We start from the raw sequence: 20,029 nt of genomic DNA, 5'->3' as shown, positions 1-20,029 counted from the left end.
CATCTGCCTCTAGGTATCTTTCTAAGACAAGTTGCAAAAAAAAAAAAAATGCTGACTTGTGATAGTAGGAATCAATACTATCCAAATTGCAGGTAGATTGCTGCAAGGAATCGGGGGTTAGGGGTACATTTGTTGATCTTTAGTAGACATGTTTTTAAATGCTATTGATGGGAGGGCAAGGAGCATGGGAGAGGAGCCAATCTGAAAGAAGCAGGGAAGTGAGAGGGTGAAAGCAAAGTCAGGGAGAGGATATGAGAGGCAGGGAACATGACAAATGGCCACACCAAGACCAGTTAAATGGAAGCAGAACTGATTAGGCTGGAAACTGAAGGTTTCTTAGCTTAGAGGAAGATTCCCAAACTCTGAACTTTATTGTTTGTTCAAAGGATCAATGGGCTTTAAACTGAAAAGAACTTTAGAAATAACTCCTTTATTTTATAGATCATAGGATAATGGATGGAGAACAGGAGGAAAGGACCTCAGAAACCATCTAGTCTACTTCACAGATGAGAAAATTGAGACCCAGAGAGGAGGCTAGGAAGCACTAGAAATAGGAAGACCTGCATTCAAATCCAGTCTCAGACACTTACAATCTGTGTGACCCTGAGCAAGTCAAATAAATTTGTTTGCCTCAGTTTCCTCATCTGTAAAATAAAGATGGTGATAATAACACCTTCTCAGGGTTCTCGTAAGAATTGGATGGGATGTTTATAAAGCAATGTGCAAATCTTAAAGTACCATATAATCATCCTGGGAGCATCTGGATGTCCCCCATTAGCCTGGAAACTCTTTGAGTTTCCCTGATGACACTGGACTATATGTCCCTATCAGACTCTCCCTCCCCCAGCCCCATCATAATTTCCCTCTGGTTTTTTGCTCTAGACCTTTGTTCCTAACCACAATGAGAGCAGTCACTTACATCGAACCAGCAGGTTGACTGTCTTCTTGGCTGGGTTGCCCACATTATTAATAGCTGTGCAGTTGTAGTAGCCAGAGTCCTGGGCCCGAACAGATGGGATGGTGAGGGTGCCTCCCTGAGCCCTGCTGCCTAGAGGCAGGGGACCTGGACCATGGGACCATAGCACCTGGGGCTGGGGGTCACCCCCAGTCAGGAAACAGTGCACTGTCACATTCTCCCCAGGGTTCACCACCAATGTCTCGTTCACCGACAGCTTCAGGGCAGGAGGTGCTGGAGAAAGCAGTAGGAAAAAGGTACAGAATAATTATGGGAATTTGGGAGGAGGAGATTAGGGAGGAGGAGAAAGTCTGGGAGATACTAGAGAGAGGAGGAGGAAAGAGGGCTGGGAGACACTGAGGAGGAGGGGAAGGAATTAAGAAAAACCTTGAGGAGGTTTTTCAAGGATGAATGCTGAAAGCTATCTTTGCATGTATTTTGAAAAATAAAAAGCCATTATTAAAAAAAAAGAAAAAAAGAAAAGAAATACCTAGAAGATGATTCTGGGCTGGATCTAGGGAAATGAGGCAAGAAGGGAGAGGAGCAGAGAATTCCTGGGGGCCTGGTGAGATACCAAAAGATGCTAAGGGGCAATACAGGCAGAGAGCAGTGATGGAATGCTGGTGACAGTTGAGTTAGAACAGCTAGGATCGAGGACTTGCTTTAGGACTTGGGGAACTGCTTCTCCTTGAGTTCCTACCTGTGGTGTTGGTGAGACGGAAGGTAATGGCCTTGTCCGGAATGCCACACACATTCCGAACAGACACCTGGCAGGTGTAGCTGGCATAGTCCTGGGGCCTCAGATTCTTCAGCTTCAGAACCTTGGTCTCCCCCTGGGGAGGTTGTAGTGGTAGGATCAAAGGATCAATGGTAGTTTCCATGGAGGGGTCTGGGGCAGGGTGTACAATCTAGGAGATTTTACTGGTCCCCACTACTACCTAATCCTTACCTTCTGCACTTTCCCAGCCACCAGTCATCCTCAAGGAACCCCAATCCAGCATGAAATGCTATACTCACCACACCTTCTACAGGATTTTCTCCCTTTCCCAAAACTACTGCTCTCATGTACCCAATCTCTGGAGCCATTCCCTGGGTCTGAGATTGCCCTATAGCACATTCTCCCTCTGTGGAATGAATAAATGAACCCCAATCCCCTGCCTGTCCTTCAATTATATAAGAAATATCAGAAGCTAAAGATAAGTGTTTCTCCCTCCCTGTCCCTTACCACACTGACTTCCCCAGCATCCACCTCCATTCTCCTCCCTCTAATATACTTAGATAATCTAGAACACACTCAGAATTTATTGAGAATGGCCACAGGTCCAAAGCCCCAGGCCACTGCTATTCCCCTATCCAACACTGACCACCCTTTCAAATGGAAAATGAACAAAGCTTCCCCTCCCTTCCCTTGCTGTCCCTTTGGCACACTGTAGCACCATCTCTTCCATGTTTTTCTCTATGGAACTCCATCCTGGACATGGCTGCATATAAATGGAAGAAAATGGAAACGGGGAACTTTCCCTGCTGACCTGGGTATAGAGAGGTTCGTAGATGTCAACCCCATCATCCTGGCTGTGGGACAGGGTGCTGGAGCCCCGCTTCCAGATGAATCGGGCTGGTGGGTTAGAATTAACGGTGCATCGAAGAAATACTGTCTTCTCCTGGTAGAAGCTACCTCGAACATCACTCACTGTCTGGTGTACTGTCAAGACTGGTTCATCCAGATCTGGAAGAGCAGGACCCCCAAGGGGCTGTCATGCCAGGAGGCTCTGGGGTGAACTTAAGGACCACCTATTGGACCCTTAGGGAGAAAGGCTGAACAATCTCACTGGTCACTTTTGTAAGGGAAGTGGCACTTAATGGGGGAATTGGAGTCAATTGGAGTAACCCGAGAAATTGAGCCCAACTCCCCACACTCTCCAAGCTGCCGGGCTTGGATTCTGATCCCCAGAGCTGAAATCTTCTCTTCTCCCTCTAACTTTCCCTGGAGTGGATTTCTCCCTTGTCCCTACTCTATCCTGAATCATTTCTCTGTGTTTATGTTGAATCCACCTAATTAGACTGTAACCTCCTTGAGGACAGGGACTAAATCATTTCTCATTCTTAGAACCCCTCTCTAGTGCCTATCATTGCTTTTGGCATATAATAGGTGCTTAATCAATGTTAAATCAACCGAGGTTAAGGATCTGAATTTGATTAATTCTCAAGATTCCTTGGAGATTCTAGTTCTGCCATCCCACCCCGCTCCCAACCCTCCTCCATTTATCATTTAGCTGTCCCTGCCCAAAGACTATTTCAAAAATCTAGGCCCCAGAAAGACAATGCTCAGTGCCACATCCCTCCACAACCCACCCATCTTTAGGAGGGGCAGTTACCAAGTCCATGAGCAGAGTAGGTGTGAGTCACAGTGAGTCCCCAGTTACTCTGGCCAGCCCCCCCTCCAGTTCCACCAGCATCAAATGGGGCCCCCTCAACCTCAGGGACTTGGCAGAGGCCAGAAACTAGAGGGTTCTCTCATATCCCGCAGCCCAGGAGCTGGCAAGGAGAGGAGCAATGGGGAGCAATGTAAGTTAGCTCTGGATACTCAGGCTCCATCCTGTGACATGTACCAGCTAGATGGGTTTTTGCTCTTCTGTCTCCCTATAAAGGCTTAAACTTCAGAGAAGAAAACTCTTAATTCATCTTTTCCAGCCCGTACTAGCTTATTCTCTAGGGCCCTATGTTAAGTAGGTGTAAACAGACATGGAAGGCAGGCACTGGCAAGTGGACAGAGGCAAGCAGGTTCCTATGCACATGGAGGGTTGAAGGCTGGACAACCCATAGAAGACTGATTCCTGGCAGTTGGAGCAAACCCAGGACTTGGCAAGTGGAACATGGAGAGGAGAAGGAGATTTCCACAATATCAATGACCCTCTTTTAAGTTCTTTCCATCCAAAGTTACCTGTTCTCACTTGACTTTCTTTCTTTGCCCTTCCTATTCACTCATGCTTCCTCCCTCTCTGGGAGATGGTCCCCTCCAAAACACTGATTACCACATACAAGATGCTATGTATTTTGTCCCCTTACAGAGGAGGTGAAAGGGGGTTGGAATGCAGGCTGCTGCAGAGGACCTGGGATGAGGGCGGCTGGTGGAGCTGAGAGAGGGCAAGTGGAGGCAGGCGTCTGCCTCCCAGACTTACACTGCACATCTACTCGAATGGACTTGATCGCAGGGACCCCCACCCCATTCTCAGCTTTACAGTAGTAGCGGCCGCCCTGTGTTCGAGCAATGCGCTCGATTCGAAGGGTCTCGTTAAACACTGATGTCTCCTGGAACTTGTCTGAGGCACTCCCGGCTGTCTTCGTCCACCGAACCTGAGGGAGAGGGGAAGGGATGGGATCAGAATTAGCTTCAGGTTCAGCCTGTGGGAAGCTCATCCATGATCATCCAGCAGCATCACCTTCACCCTCCCACCACTCATCCCAATATACCTTTCACAGTATTACAACCATGCACAACAACACACATACACACTTTTGTAGCCCCATAACTTCTGAGCTGGAAGGAACCTCATTGATCTAACTTAATCCCCTAAATCTTACAGATTACTAAACTGAAGTTCAAAATTATTCAAGGACTCATAAATAGCATTAGGTATATCAACCCGTGGGGGAAAAAAATGACATATAAATTGAGAAGCATTTATTTGCTTACCATGTGCTAGGCTGAGTCAATCTCAGGGGTGACTTAATTGCACCTCAGGAAAATTGAGACTAATTCCTACTCCTTCTACCCACATCCCCCATTAAATCTACCTTGCCTGGATTCTGAGCTGACATCTTAGACATATAAAGAAATACAAATATAAAAAAGACATATAAAGTCTTTCCCAATCCCCCTATTCTTAGTTTAATACATTCCCCCACTAACTACCTTGTAGTTATCTGTATTGTCCCTTATATAATTATAGTCATGGTTGTTTCCCCCTTAGAATGCAAGGTCTTTGTCTGAAGGGAGTTTCAACCTTTAAAAATTTCTGTCTCTCTAGCACCTAGCATGGAGTCTGACTCACAATATATACTTAATCACTTTCCAGATTGATTGATTAATACTTATGGATTCACATTCAATCAAATAATTTAAAAGGATTCATAAAGTATTAACTATGTTCAGGCACAGCACTAGTATTGTGGGATATGTGGAGGTTTAAGTCAGTTTCTTCCCTCATGGGATTTATAGTCTAAATCAGACTTTAAGATCAGAGGATTTTAGGAATATCACTTGGGTCTCTCTGTAGAGGAGAGAGTGGCTAAAAGAGACACTTGAGGCAAGGAAATAAGTGAAGAAGCTGTGGAAGGTTGTGTGGAGATAAGCCTGATTTATCACTATCACAGTGAGGGGAGGTGGGGGATGGAACGGGACCCATCTTTTCACTCTCTGATTAGTTGACCACATATCCCTTAGGAGTATGTCACTGACCTATGGAATACAAGCTCCCATTTTAGAGACTGCTGGAGTTGGCAATGAGGAGCCATTGAAGATTTATGGAAAAAAAAAAAAAAAGAATGATATGATCAAAGTGGAATTTTGGAAAGATTAAAATGGGAGATTAAGGTATTTGGAGGAAAGATTAGAGGGAATTAAACTGAATTAGAGGGATTAGGCTGGAGGCTAAGAGACCATTTCAGTAGTCTAGGCCATAGGGAATGATGGCCACTGAGACTGGAAATAAACCAGGTGGAGAAAAAAAAAAGAAATCTTCTATTTGTAACTATAAAATAACAGATAAGGCATGTGGAAAATGTAATGTGTTCAATACTATGATCTCCTTTCTATATCTGATCATGGAAATTAATAGAGGGCAAGCTAGAAAAATTAGGGGAGACAATGATTGTGTTAGAGTTGGGGAGATACAACTGTGAGAAAGGACTAGTTCCAAATCAGTGGACGGAGGATGATGTCAGTGAAAGAAATACTGAAATCGGCATAAACTAACTTGGATGTGGGTACCAAAAACATACGAACCCATATTCATGGACACAAGTTTATGAGTTCACAGTAATCTGTAGGACTACTCTCCTACATGGCTATGGAGACCCACAGTCTCCTCCCTTGCACAAGTGGAGGCTCTTGATCCAAAAGAGATTTCTTGGACTAGCAACACTATTTCTAAACAAACTCAAAGGAAAGCGGACACATTAGTATGATCCTTCATACATCATTTTATTCAATTCTCTGCCTCAAGGTCAATCTGTTTAAGTTTTCCCTTCCAATTCTATTTCCAAAAATCTCCAGAGAAAGGCAGCTGTTTTCAGACATAGCCACTGTGTGCTTGGCACCTAAATCGATATAAGGACTGGGCCTATGATTTCATTGGGATGGAGAACTTTCTCTACCAATGAGCCCATACCCACTCAACAATTTATAGATTTTCAGATAAGGAAATGGAGGCTGAGATGATTTAAGTGATTTTTACCCCGGGTCACTAAGCAGCAAAGGTAGGATTTGAATTCTGGTCTTCCTGATTGCAAGTCAAGCACCCAGTCAACTATGAGCTCCTTAGGAGCAGGGACTGTCTAGATTTTCTATGTATAAATTTAGTGTTTAGCATTGTCCCTGGCACCTCTGTTTGGCATTCAAAGTCCTTAGTAACCTAGCCGTCCACCTACCTTTCCATTCTTTTTACACTTTAGTCCCCCCCATATCCTCTTCAGTCCAATAACACTGAGTTCAAACAAGACAATCCATCTGTCTATCCTGCACTTTTCTCAGGCTGTCCTTCATACCAAGAATGATTTCTGTCCTCATCTTCATCTATTACAATTTCTGGCTTCTTTTAGGTCTGAATTAAAATCCCATCTTCTACAGGAAGTCTTTCCTAACCCCTCTTAACTCTAAGTGCCTTCCTTCTCTTAATTATTTCCTAATCATCCCTTATGTGGGCTTTTCATAAATATACATTGGCTTATTTTCTCTTTGATTAAATTGTAAGTTCCTTGAGGTCAGGGACTATCTTTTGACTCTTTTTTAATATTCCCAGTGCTCAGTACAATGCCTGGCATATAACTGGCACTTAATAGATGTTTATTGACTAATGGATTTAGAAAGCATTTTTAAAGCTTAATAAATGCTTATTGTTGATCTACCATGGAAATAATGAATGTCTTTATGTTTTGAGGACCTATCCTTATTTATTACATGGGCGAGTTCTACTGAAGCCAGAGGAAATCTTTGGCAAATGACAGTAACATGGAAAAGCATCAACAAAATATATAAAAGAAAAAAATAAAGGGAATCCACAGTTTTCTATTTTAGTATCTCATAACTTTGTGATCAGAAAGTTCTTCCTACTGTCCAACAATATCTTCTACTACAGCTTAAAAGATAAATTTTACATAAATTTTCTCAGTAGGAAAGGTGAACAGCAGCTGAGTACCAAATTCTTCCCATACTTCTTCAACCTTTTCTGTGAAACTGCAGTTGACAATGACCTTTCCCCAATCTCATTACTCACAGTAATGGTTGCCCTTTCTTTACATAACACTTAATATTTTTTTTAAAAAGCATCTCATTTTATCCTCACATCCAGCCTGCTTGGTGGCTTCTATGGGCCTTATTCTCATGGGCATTTTTTTTATTAAAGCTTTTTATTTTTAAAACATATGGATGGATAATTTTTCAGCACTGGCCCTTGCATAGCCTTGTGTTTCAAATTTTCTCCTCCTTCTCCCCACCCTCTCCCCTAGATGACAAGCAATCCAATATATGTTATTCACATTAAAATATATATTAAATCTAATATATGTAAACATATTTATACAATTATCTTGCTGAAAAAGAAAAATCAGATCAAAAAGGAAGAAAAGGAGCAAGAAAACAAAATGCAAGTGAACAACAACAAAAAGAGTGAGAATGTTATGTTGTAATCCACGTAAACTTTCCATAGTCCTCTCTCTAGGTGTAGATGGCTCTCTTCGTCACAAAATCATTGGAACTGGTATCAGTCATCTTATTGTTAGAAAGAGCCATGTTCATCAGAATACATCCTCATACAGTATTGTTGTTGAAGTGTATAGTGATCTCCTGGTTCTGCTCATTTCACTCAGCATCAGTTGATGTAAGTCTCTCCAGGCCTCTTTAAAATCATCAATTCTTACAGAATAATAATATTCCATAACATTCATATACCATAACTTATTTGGCCATTCTCCAACTGATGGGCATCCACTCAGTTTCCAGTTCCCTGCATGCGCATTTTTCAATTTAAGTTTTCAACATGCCTCACTCAGTCTGATCCAGGGTATAGTTTGATTGCTGCCTTCCTGGTATGAGCTTTGCAAGGTCCCCAACAACAGTTTGGGTCTGATCAACACAACTAAAGGCTTACCCTGGTTGGAGCTCTGTAAACAGGTATTAGCCTCAGGTAACTGTCAGCCTCTATCAACTAACTGATTCATTAAAAAGACCTTTTATTCAGGCTTGTTCTTGGTTCTAGCCTCCTACAGCTATAGACTTGAGCCCAGGTCTGTGTGTGAAGTGTGATCCACCTATGGGCTCAATCTTGCTTTAGAGGCAGTAAGGAGAAGAAGAGAAGAGAGGAGGGAGAATTATTTAATATAAAAATATGGGACTAGAAGTCAAAAGATAAGGATTCAAATCCTGGCTCAGCCATGAATTCCATATGTGACTGTAAACATCACCCACTTTTTCTAAGCCTGCGTTTCCTCTTCAGTAAAAAGTGGGAATTGGATTAGATGTGACCTCTAAGATTTTTTCCAGTTCTAGCAATCCATGAATCTATAAGACATAGAAATGGGGAAATAGTTGGACAATTAAGTCTGTGAGAAAAGGATAGAAGCATTAAGGTGTAGATGATGTCATTCATAATATTTGACATTAACAGGATACTTTACAGTTTATAAAACACTTTATATACATTTTCACCTTTAAACTTTATAACAGTCCTGATGAAAGAACTAATTGGAATGAGAGTGAGAACAGGATCATGAGTGAGCAGAGGCTGCTGAACCAGCCCTCAGTGAGGAAGGAAGCATTACCTGGGGTCGTGGGTGCCCAGTGACAAGGCATTGCAAAACAAGGGTATCCCCCTCACGAATAGTGTAGACACGTTCACTGATGTTGTCCTCTTTCACTACGCATGCCTGGCCTGCATGGACAATCTGAGCCTGAGCTGGAGCTGAGGAAAAAGAAGGAATGGAATATTAGAAAAAAGAAGCAGGGGAAAGGGAGAAAACGTGAGTGGATCAGGGAAGAAGGAGATAGCTAAGGACAAATCTAAGTCTCAGGATGACAGGTAGTCAATTGCTCTATTACCTGAATCATAGGACTCTCCTACTAGGTCCAGGATCCCAAGAAAAAAAGATATCCTTTTAAACACCTTTCTCACCAGCCCCAATCCAGAGAAGGGGTGGGGAATGAGATTAGGATTAGACCATCCCCTTTCCCTATAACAAATCAAGTCAACCAGAATTTATTAAGGCCCACTATTAGCCAGATACTGTGCTAAGCATTGAGGATAAAAAGAAAGGCCAAAAAAAATTTAATTTCTTCCCTCAAGGATTTTGTATTCCAGTAGGGGAAGTTATATACAAGGGAGCTGAAAAAGAAAGAGCAAAAGGAAAGGTACCCTAGCAGTGGTGTGAAATCAAAGCCCAGAGCAAGAAAAATGGTTAGGTTCTAGGAAAAACTTACCAATGAGAAAATTTGGTGGTGGGAGAAGGCAGCTGAGTTGCTATATCAGAGCCTAAAGAATGGAGGATAGCTGGTCTGGGCCCCTCTTTAAAATGGAGTTTTTAAGAGTTCTCTTTTATTTTTACATCTCTGCTACCCCTATAGACTCAACCTGAAATATAACCATTTGCATTTGGACTCATCATTATTGTAGATCTCCTGTTCCTTATAGGGCTGGGGAGTGAAGAAAGAAGGATGGGACAGTGGATACTCTATACTCTCTGAAGGCAGGGTCTAAGTTTCCTCCACCGGACAAAAAGCACTTGAAGGCAGGAGATGTAGTTTTTTCAACTGATTGGGAGTTCCCTGAGGGTAATCACATATCAATCAATAAATATTTATTAAGTAGGGCTACAATTATGAAGTATAAAACCATCCCTACACACAAGGCACTTACTTTTAAATGGGGGAGACAATACACATATATTGATGTAGATATGTCACATCGAAACTATATACAGAATATATCACCTATATACAGCATAAATATACTATGAATAAATACAAAAATATTCAAAGTAAGTGGGTACAAGGTAGGATGCAGAACACTACAAAAAAATTGGTACTATTCCCCAAGTATTTCTCCATTTTTCCTCTTCCTTATCTCACATTAAGACATATTCCCCCAGTATCTCTTTAATGCTGGTCTTATTTAAAGAGGTTGCCTTTCTCTTTGCCAACCTCTTCATGCATCCTTGATTCCGTCCTCTTCCAATCTTTCTAACATATTGATCCCTTTATCCTCCCTATTCTCTTTTATCTTTATTTTCTCCTTATCTGCTGGCTCTTACACTGATATCTACAAAATAGACCTTTCCTTTTAAAAAATCCACACTTGATCCTATCATTCTGATAGATGACTATCATCCTTTATCTCTTTTTCCTTTTCTAAATAAACTCCTTGAGAAAATAATCACCACTAAGTACCTTCACTTCTCTCACTTCTAACTCTAGATAATCTGAATTGATGTCATCATTCAACTGAAACAATTCTTTTCAAAATTATCAGTGATCTCTTAATTACAGAATCTAGTGGGCATTTCTCATCCTATACCCTTCTTGACTTCTCTGCTGCATTTGATTCTGTTGATCACCTCCTACTCTCTGTTTTCAAAGTTTTCATGGCATTGCTCTGTTTTGATTCTATCTATCTGACTGCTCCTCAATTTCTTTTGTTGGTTCTTCATCCATATCCAATTCACTGTCAAACTTTTTCATATCCCCCCCCCCAATGCTGGCATTCCTTTTTCTCCACTCATATTTCCACTGCTCTAGGGCAAGCCCTCATCACCTCTCACCTAAATTTATCTGTCTCGAGTCTCTCTCTACTCCAATGTACACTCCACTTCACTGACAAAGTGATTATTTTAAATCATTAGTCAACCCATGAAACCTATTGCTCAAAGAACTCTAATAGCTTCCTCTTACTTCCAGTATTCTTATACTTTACAATGCCTTACAGTCCAAATTTACTAACCCCCTTTCATTCCTCATACTCATATTTCACATACTATCTCTCATCTCTGCTTGTTTGCACTGGCTGTCCCCTATGCCTGGAATGGTCCTCCTTCTTAACTTTCTGCCTCTCAAAGCCCAAAGATCTTTCCCAATATTCTCTCAGCTGCTAATGTCTTACAGATTGTCTTCCTTCTGTTCTATATAGATCTTTGAGGTCAGGGATTATTTTTCTTTCTTTGTATCCTTAGCAGTTAGCACAAAACCTGGTTAATAATAAGTGTTTCTTCTGTGCATACCTTTTAATCCAGCAGTGCTACTACTGGGCTTATATCCCAAAGAAATCTTAAAGAAGGGAAAAGGACCTGTATGTGCAAGAATGTTTGTAGCAGTCCTCTTTGTAGTGGCCAGAAACTGGAAACAGAGTGGATGCCCATCAATTGGAGAATGGCTGAATAAATTGTAGTATATGAATGTTATGGAATATTATTGTTCTGTAAGGAATGATAATTTCAGAAAGGCCTGGAGAGACTTACATGAACTGATGCTGAGTGAAATGAGCAGGACTAGGAGATCGTTATGTACTTCAACTATATGATGATCAATTCTGATGGATGTGGCTCTCTTCAGCTATGGGAGATGAACCAAATCAGTTCCATTTGTTCAATAATGAAAAGAGCCAGCTACACCCAGTGAAAGAACTCTGGGAACTGAGTGTGAACCACTACATACATTTCCAATTCCTCTATTTTTGTCTGCCTGCATTTTTGATTTCCTTCTCAGGTTATTTTTACCTTATTTCTAAGTCTGATTTTTCTTGTGCAGCAAAATAACTGTATGGATATGTATAGAATATTAGAAAAAAAAGGAGGGGAAAGGGAGAAAATGTGAGTGGATCAGGGAAGAAGGAGATATCTAAGGACAATTCAAAGTCCCAGCATGACAGGTAGTTATTTGCTCTATTACCTGAATCATAGGACTCTCCTACTAGGTCCAGGATCCCAAGAAAAAAAAAGATATCCTTTTAAACAACTTTCTCACCAGCCCCAATCCAGAGAAGTATTGAGTATAAAAAGAAAAGCCAAAAAATTTAATTTCTGCCCTCAAGGATTTTGTATTCCAGTAGGGGAAAGTATATACAAAGGAGCTGAAAAAGAAAGAGCAGAAGGAAGGTACCCTAGCAGTGGTATGAAGTCAAAGTTCAGAGCAAAAAAAAAAAAATGAGTAGGTCCTAGGAAAAAGTTACCAATAAGAAAATGGTATGTATGGGACTGCCTGCCATCTAGGGGAGGGGTTGGGGGGAAAAGGAGGGGAAAAGTTGTTGATTGATGACTGACTTAGGGAATCGAGATTTATAGAAGAGTATGAGAAGAGAGAAATGTCTAAGAGGCTAGGCAAATACATAGGCTCTAGATTATGAAGAACTTTAAACAATAAATAGAAGGGTCTTTATTTTATCCCAAAGGCAATAGGAAGCCACTGGAGTTGATTGAGTTGAGGAACATATGGTGGCAGCAGTGTGGGGATGAACTGGAATAGGAAGAAACTTGAGGCAGGGAGGTCAATTAAGAAGCTGTTGAAATTATTTAAGTGAGAGGAAATGAGGATCTGAACTAAAATGATAATTGTAAATCGAGGGAAACAGTTGGATACTAGAGATACTGTAATGATAGAAAGGGCAAGATTTGGCAGCTGATTTGATATATGAAGTAGAGAAAGAATGCGGAATTGAGGATAATTATAATATGAACCTGGGATATTGGAAGGATGGTGATATCTCCAATAAAAATAGAGAAGTTTGAAAGAACGAAGAGTTAGATCAGGGGAAGGATAATGAATACAGTTCTATTAACTCTAAAATTTCTCAGGGGCATCCAATTTGAAATGTCCAATAGATGAATGGTGATATGAGACTGAAGATCCATCTGCACAGAGAAGATAAGTTAAACCCTAAACAGATTATCAAGAAGGAGAATATAGCAGGAGAAGAAAACCTAGGATAAAACTTCAGGAACATCCTCAGTTATGAGATGTGATAGGATGATGTCCTTCCTTAAGCCTGGAATGGTAGGAACGATGTCTCTCTCCATCAGAGTGAGAGATCCCTAAGAATAGACATTACGTCTCATCTCATCAGTTAGTTTAGGGTTTGCTAATGGCAAAGAATATTTTCTTCTTTAATCCTTAACCTTATCTATACTAGTCACACAGTGTCTAGTACAGACAGGGTTCTTTCATTGGGTGTTCAATCCAAAGTTAACTTAGAGCAATGTATTTTGAGTTGGTCCAGATTGGACATTTTATAGTGTCATAAGTTGATAAGAGCATAGATTTAGAGCTAGAAGGGAACTCAGAGACTAAGTCCAACCCCTCCATTTTAGAAGTGGGGAAATGTGGATCAATGAGGTCAAGTAATTTTCTTAGGGTCATATAGCTAAGATGAGATTTGAATGCAGGACTTCCTAATTCCAAGCCCAATGATATAATATGTCTTATTGCACCTTCAGTGAGCCCTCAATTGTTCACAATCTTCCAAAGCAAAGTTCCTTGCTCCCCATCTCTAGTATCTAGAAGAAAACTATTTATATCCCATTGCACCTGTATGAGCTGAGGAAAAGGAAAAGCCTTAGATTCCTTGATAGAAGCTACTTAATATCTAATTTATGAGTCATTAATTCACTGATCACTCATTTCACAATTGAGAAGATTTGGGAAGTACTAGAATATGTCCCTCAAAGGAGGATATATAAGGGGAGTTTTTTTTAGAACAGAGATTGAGCTATCTACCTCATCAGACTGAAAGTTCAAGAATTCATAATCAATCTCAGAATTAGAAGGGATCTCATAATCAGCTGCTGTAACACAAAGATGAATTAGAAATCCCCTCTATATCATTTTCAAATGATCGTTCAGCCTCCAAATGACAATCTTCCCTATCTCTCCTGTTTTTTCTCTCCCCCATCTCATGAGAGAAACAGGCTAATAATAATAGTTAGCATTTATAAAGTGCCTTAAGATTTATGAAATATTTTAAATATGTAATCTTATTTGGTCTCTAAAACAATCCTTATGAAGATCCTATTTTTATCCTTTTTTTTTTGCCAAATGAGGAAACCAAGGCAGAAAAGGGTTAAAGAACTTGATCAGAATCACATAGCCTCTGACTCTATGACTCTGTGTGTGTGTGTGTGTGTGTGTGTGTGTGTGTGTGTGTGTGTGTGTGTGTGTGTAGAGTCTTCATTTGGAGGGTAGACAACCACTTGAAGCTGATTCTATGATGCTGGAACTCTCAAGCTAACAGGGCAGACAACAAGTTCTTGTCCTGAAAGCTGCCTTCAGGTCCAGCATTCTATCACCTGGTTCAACTAGCTATCTTAGAAGTTATAATATCCTGAAGTATCTGGTTTCTTATTTAAATAGCTCCAATAGTTAAGCAGATTTTTCTATTGAATCAACATCTGCTTCCCTGAATCCTCCACCATTTCTCCTAGTTCAACTTTTAGGATCAAAGCAAAATAAGTGTAATCCCCTTCTACATGAAACTAGTCAAATGCTAAAAGACGGGTATCTACTTCCTCCCCTAAGTCTTCTGCAGGATAAACATGTCCACTTCTTTCATCTGAATCTTATAGCATCACAATTCATAGTTCTAGAACTGGAAGAAATCTCAGGAGTCACCTAGTAGAATCCCCTCATTTTATAGTTGAGGAAATTATTGAGTCTTGAATTGAGATTTGCCCAAGTCACAGATAGTAACAGAAGTGAGCTTCAAAATGAAGTCCTCTGACTTGAGTCAATATGCTTTCCACTGTATCATAGTATCCCCTTTAAAAGTTTATGATCCTCACTTAAATTTAAATGTTATCTCTTAGTTCTATGTAATCATCTCAAAGAAAACATTCTTTTGCCCTTATGGTGAGTAATCCTACTATGAAGGACTCATTTAGTTTCCTATTCCCTAGTTCCATCCAACCTCATTCCTGCCTCCAATATGACCTCAGGACACCTGTTGCTGTTAAAGTGGCTGCCATGATGAGAGAAATGGAGGGGGAGGGGGCACATAGAGTGGAGAAGGCAAATTATTCCAACCTGCCATCTGGCATCTTCTTATTTTAACTAATTAATCTTGCTAACGAAGGTTTCGAAAGACTGAAAGTGCTGTCAGCACACTCTAAATTAAGTACCCTCCAGCAAAGCCCCATTCACCCTGCCCTAGTTTGGGTTCTTCAAATAAGTAAACAAGAAAGCAAGGAAGATATCTTTTTTTTTTCTGTGCTCCTTCTGTTTTCCTCCAGCCAACCCTCTCCCTCCTTTCTTACTTTTCTTCCTTCCTTTTTACTTTAAATAAATGTAGCTATAGCCGGTGTGTATACCTTGTCCCCCCTTTCTTACCTTCCTTCCTTTCTACTTTAAATAAATGTAGCTATGGACAGTGTGTATACAATTCTGATTCCACCAATTTCACTGAAATTTCATTGTGATTGGTTCATTTTTATGTTTTTTTTAGCACCACAAGATTTCATAGACTATAAACTCTGAAGGCAGGAAGTGTAGCACATCTTATTCTTCTTTTGTCTTCTTGAAGTCAAGGGATTTGTCTCTTCATTTTGGAGGCTTTCTGAGAGCAGGAACTACGGCTTCCAAATATATTAAGGGCTAATACATTAGGGGCAGGGAATGTATCTACTCAATTATACCAAGAGTCTCTTGATGACAAAGACTGGGTCTCTCTGTCAGATTGGGAGAAACATGGAAAAGAAGAGACTATATTCTTCCTCCATCAGACTAGGGAATCCCCAAAGACAGGAACTTTCCTTCTTTTATTCTCACTCCATCCAGAAGGAAGAATGATATGAGATGTATTCCTTAAGTTCATAGACCTTGGGCAAGATGCAGTCGGGATAACCAATCCAAGCCCAACTCCCAGGAAGAATAATAATTCTAAGAGAATAACTGGAGTTTCCCCATTGTGCTCAAAGTACAATTTTTAGACTCCTGGTAACATCTTTCCTTCCCCATCCTTCATCAAAGCCTTTACTTTTAAAATGGTTTTCCCAGCTTCAGAAATCTACAGTATTTCTCACCTCTTCTTTGGTTGTCCTCCTGACCTTAATATGCTCTAGGAAGGTGGCCCTCCTGCTAGCCCAGGGACAAATACTCTTTACTACCTAGTAAATGGAGCAATACCAACTATAATAATGACAATAAAATAATAATTCCAACTTAAATCTATATAGATATTTGCATATACATTTTAATAGTATTTTGGTTTTCCAAATACATGTAAATATAGTTTTCAACATTCATTTTTGCAAGACTTACATTCTAAATTTTTCTCCCTCTCTTACTTCCCCTCCTCCCCAAGGCAGCAAGTAATCTGATATAGATTAAATATGTGCAGTTCTTTTAAATATATTTTCATATTTGTCATGTTGTGCAAGAAAAATTAGACCAAAAGGGGAAAAATCACAAGAAAGAAAAAAACAAACAAAAGAGAAAAGATGAAAATACTATGCTTTAATCCACATTCAATCTCCATGATTCTTTCTCTGGATGTGGATGACATTTTCCATCCATTCCATTCTAATTCTCTTGGAATTGCTTTGAATCACTGAATTGCTGAGAAGAGCCAAGTCCATCACAGTTGATCATCTTCTGAAATCAGCCTGCTCATCATTTCTTACAGAACAATAATATTTCATTATTTTAATATATCATAATTTATTCAGCCATTCCCCAACTGATGGGAATCCCCTCATTTTCCAGTTCCTTCCCACTACAAAAAGAGCCGTTACAAACATTTTTTGCCCATGTGGGTCTTTTCCCCTCTTTTATGATCTCTTTGGGATGCAGAATCAGGAGTGAGAGTGCTGGATCAAAGAGTATTTTATATACATTCTTTCATTTGATTTGACTTTGTGTCATAATGTATAGAAAGCTAGTCCTGAATTAGGAAGAGCAGTGTTCAAATCCTGCCTCATATATATGTGATATGTGAACCTGCACAAGTTATTTAATTGTTCTCAGCCTTGATTTCCTTATCTGAAAATGGGCATGATAATAGCATCTATATTACAGTATTGTTGTAAGAATTAAATGAGATGATATATATAATTTGCTTAGTAAAACCTTCAAGTACCATATAAATCTGTTTTGCAAAAGCACTTTTTAAAAATTTCTTATCCCTCTATTTTTTCTTTTTTATTTATAATAACATTACACATGTTATTATAATTACTCCCCATTAAAGAAGGCATTACAGAACAGTGAAAAGAACACAGGATTTAGAGCCTGGGTTTAACTTCTACCTCACTGAATACCTATATGACTCTAGGAAAGTCATACCATTCCTAGGTGTCAGTTTCCTCATCTGGAATCGCAAATGGAAGTATTGGATTAGATACCCCAAAAAATCTCTTCTAGGTCTGAAATCTCAGAGTGAAAAATTATGCACTTGGGAATGTATGTGTTTTGCCCTTGCCTAGGAGACACAGATTTGTGATTTAGACTTGTCTTTAAGACTAATTACTGAGTCACTGAAGGCCTTGATTTCCCTATTTGTAAGAAAGAGAAACTCATCCCTGCATGATCAGAAGACCCAAGGGGATCACAGTGACAGTGAAATCATAGCCGAGATGGAAAGTGTTTTGTAAAGTACAAGTGCTCTACAATGCTGTGGGTCATGATCTCAGCCTCCAGCAAAAAGCTTTTAAGTGCCTGTCATGCCTGGCAGGGAGGGTCAAAGAAATGCTGTCAGGATGCCCTCAAGTCCAGTATCAAACAATAGGTCATTGTTAAGGGAGTCTGGAGGGCAGACAGAGCAACATCAGCACCAGCTGAGATGGAGGAGAGGAATGGATAGCTTTGGGGAAGAAGAAAATCTGGATGAGCAAAGCCTTTAGGTTCTGGAGAGAGATAGAAAGATAGTCAGCAGTGGACCAAGGCTCTCCAAGCTGGGATGAGCCCTGAAACAACAGCTCTGCCCACAATCCACAACTGTATAAACACACACAATACATACATACATACACATACATATATGTGTGTATACATAGATGTACATAGATCTGGGCCAGTGGGGGAGGCAGGGTGCTGGGGGTGAAGATTCAATCGGATCAGTGTTATGCATAAGTCTTATTTCCCAGGGTAAGATAGTATGATTGGTATTATACTACGGGTAGTATAATAAGGTCTACAGAGCCATTGTGCTGACCTCATTGTTGTATGTCTGTGAAACCTGGATAGCATCCCAGCACCATGCCAGGAAACTGAATTGCTTCCATCTGAATTGTCTTAGGGAGATTCTGAAGATCACCTGGTGGAATAAGGTACCAAACACTGAGGTTCCTTCTCAAACTGTCACACGTTCCAACTCTACTGCAGAGAGCACAATTCTGTTGGGCTGGTCATGTTCAAGTGCCAAATATATGCTTGCCAAAAATATATTTTATGGAGAATTCACACAGGGCAAGTACTCCCAAGATGGTCAGAAAAAGTGATACAAGGACACTCTCAAAGTAGCTCTTAAGAGAGTTGATTTATGAAATGGAAGACCCTGGCAAGGATGGTCCAACATGGCATGCCTTCCACAGAGAAGGTGCTGTGCTCTATGAGCAAAGCAGAATTGAATTAGCCCATAGGAAACTCAAGATGCACAAAATCAGAGAAGGACCCCAAATGCTCATATGGACAATTTGTGTCTGACCTGTGGCACAGCATTCCGAGTTTATGTTGGTCTGATCAGCCACAGTCAGACACACTGTAACTTGACTCTAACATTGTGATGTCATTTTGGTCCTCTTGGAGAACAAAGGACAACAACCAACCAACTAAACAATCAATCAGTATATTGGAAAGAACATGAAACCTGAAGTCTAATCCTGTCTCTGTCACTCACTTGCTGGGGCAAATAATTTCATCTCTCTGAACCTCAGTCTCCTCATCTGCACTTAGCACATAGTATATGCTTAATAAATGCTTATTGATTGATTAATCTGTAAAATAAGAATCCTTCCATGAAAATAGGAACCATTTCTGTGTGTTGTATCCTCAATGGAATGTAAGCTACTAGAGGGATGAAATTGTTTCTTTTTCTTTATCCTTGTGTCTCCAAAGCCTTAAATAGTAGCACCAGTTTCAAGGTTTTGTGTCAATATGAACATGAGCCCTGCCCTAAGGGGCTTGTTTGACTCAAATCGTGAGAAAGAATTTATAGTAACATTTAGGATAGATAATAAATGAACATCAGGAATACACTATAGGAATGTGGCTGAATAGGAGTCTAACATAGTCAAAAAAGCATTGACTTTGAAATTCAAAGACTTGTGTCCATATTCTGCCACACGATAGCTGTATGACCATATGCAAGGTATCATTGCCCCCAGGCACTCTCTAAGACGATAAAATACCAAAGGAATTGATGCTTTGCATATGCGGAAAGAGTTTCCACACCTGGTAGTTCCCTATTTTGACCCAAGGATTAGTTCACAGAGGCGTTAAGAGAAAGAAAAAGAAGCATTTATATAGGACCTACAATGTACTGAGCATTGTACTATATTGTTATAGTTCTCCTCTTCCTTTTCCTCTCCTCTTCTTTCTCTTTCTCTCCTCTTCCTCTTTTTCCTCCTCCTCCTTCTCTTTCTCAATATTTTCCCCTTTGATTATCTTTTACAGTTGAAAAAACTGACATAAATAGAGGTTGACCAGAGTTAAACAATTAGTAAGTATCTAAGAACTGTTTTGAACTCAAGTCTTTGCTCTATTCACTTACCTCCAGCTGCCTCAGCAATACCCAATTTGCCATCAAGGACATGTGTTCTCTCTGTCTCTCCTCTCCTTGTTTCCCTGGAGACTCTGAGGATAAAGGCCATGTTCATTCTATTCTAGGT

General features: G+C 40.2%; 1 protein-coding gene across 2 annotated transcripts in view; it reads right to left on the bottom strand.

Moving 5' to 3' along the window:
- The window catches only part of MDGA1 (MAM domain containing glycosylphosphatidylinositol anchor 1), a 92,542-nt gene that overhangs the window by 28,406 nt on the left and 44,107 nt on the right, over positions 1–20,029 (bottom strand). For both annotated transcript variants that reach the window (XM_074311037.1, XM_074311036.1), the window contains exons 2-6: positions 8,993–9,132; positions 4,135–4,309; positions 2,485–2,681; positions 1,656–1,788; positions 920–1,189 (exon numbers count right to left, since the gene is read on the bottom strand). In XM_074311037.1, the coding sequence (XP_074167138.1) occupies positions 920–1,189; positions 1,656–1,788; positions 2,485–2,681; positions 4,135–4,309; positions 8,993–9,132 (915 nt within the window). The remainder of the gene's footprint in view (positions 1–919; positions 1,190–1,655; positions 1,789–2,484; positions 2,682–4,134; positions 4,310–8,992; positions 9,133–20,029) is intronic.

Source organism: Sminthopsis crassicaudata, chromosome 4, assembly GCF_048593235.1.
Source record: "Sminthopsis crassicaudata isolate SCR6 chromosome 4, ASM4859323v1, whole genome shotgun sequence".
Classification (NCBI taxonomy): Eukaryota; Metazoa; Chordata; class Mammalia; order Dasyuromorphia; family Dasyuridae; genus Sminthopsis; species Sminthopsis crassicaudata.
This window is presented reverse-complemented; position numbering and strand designations above follow the sequence as displayed.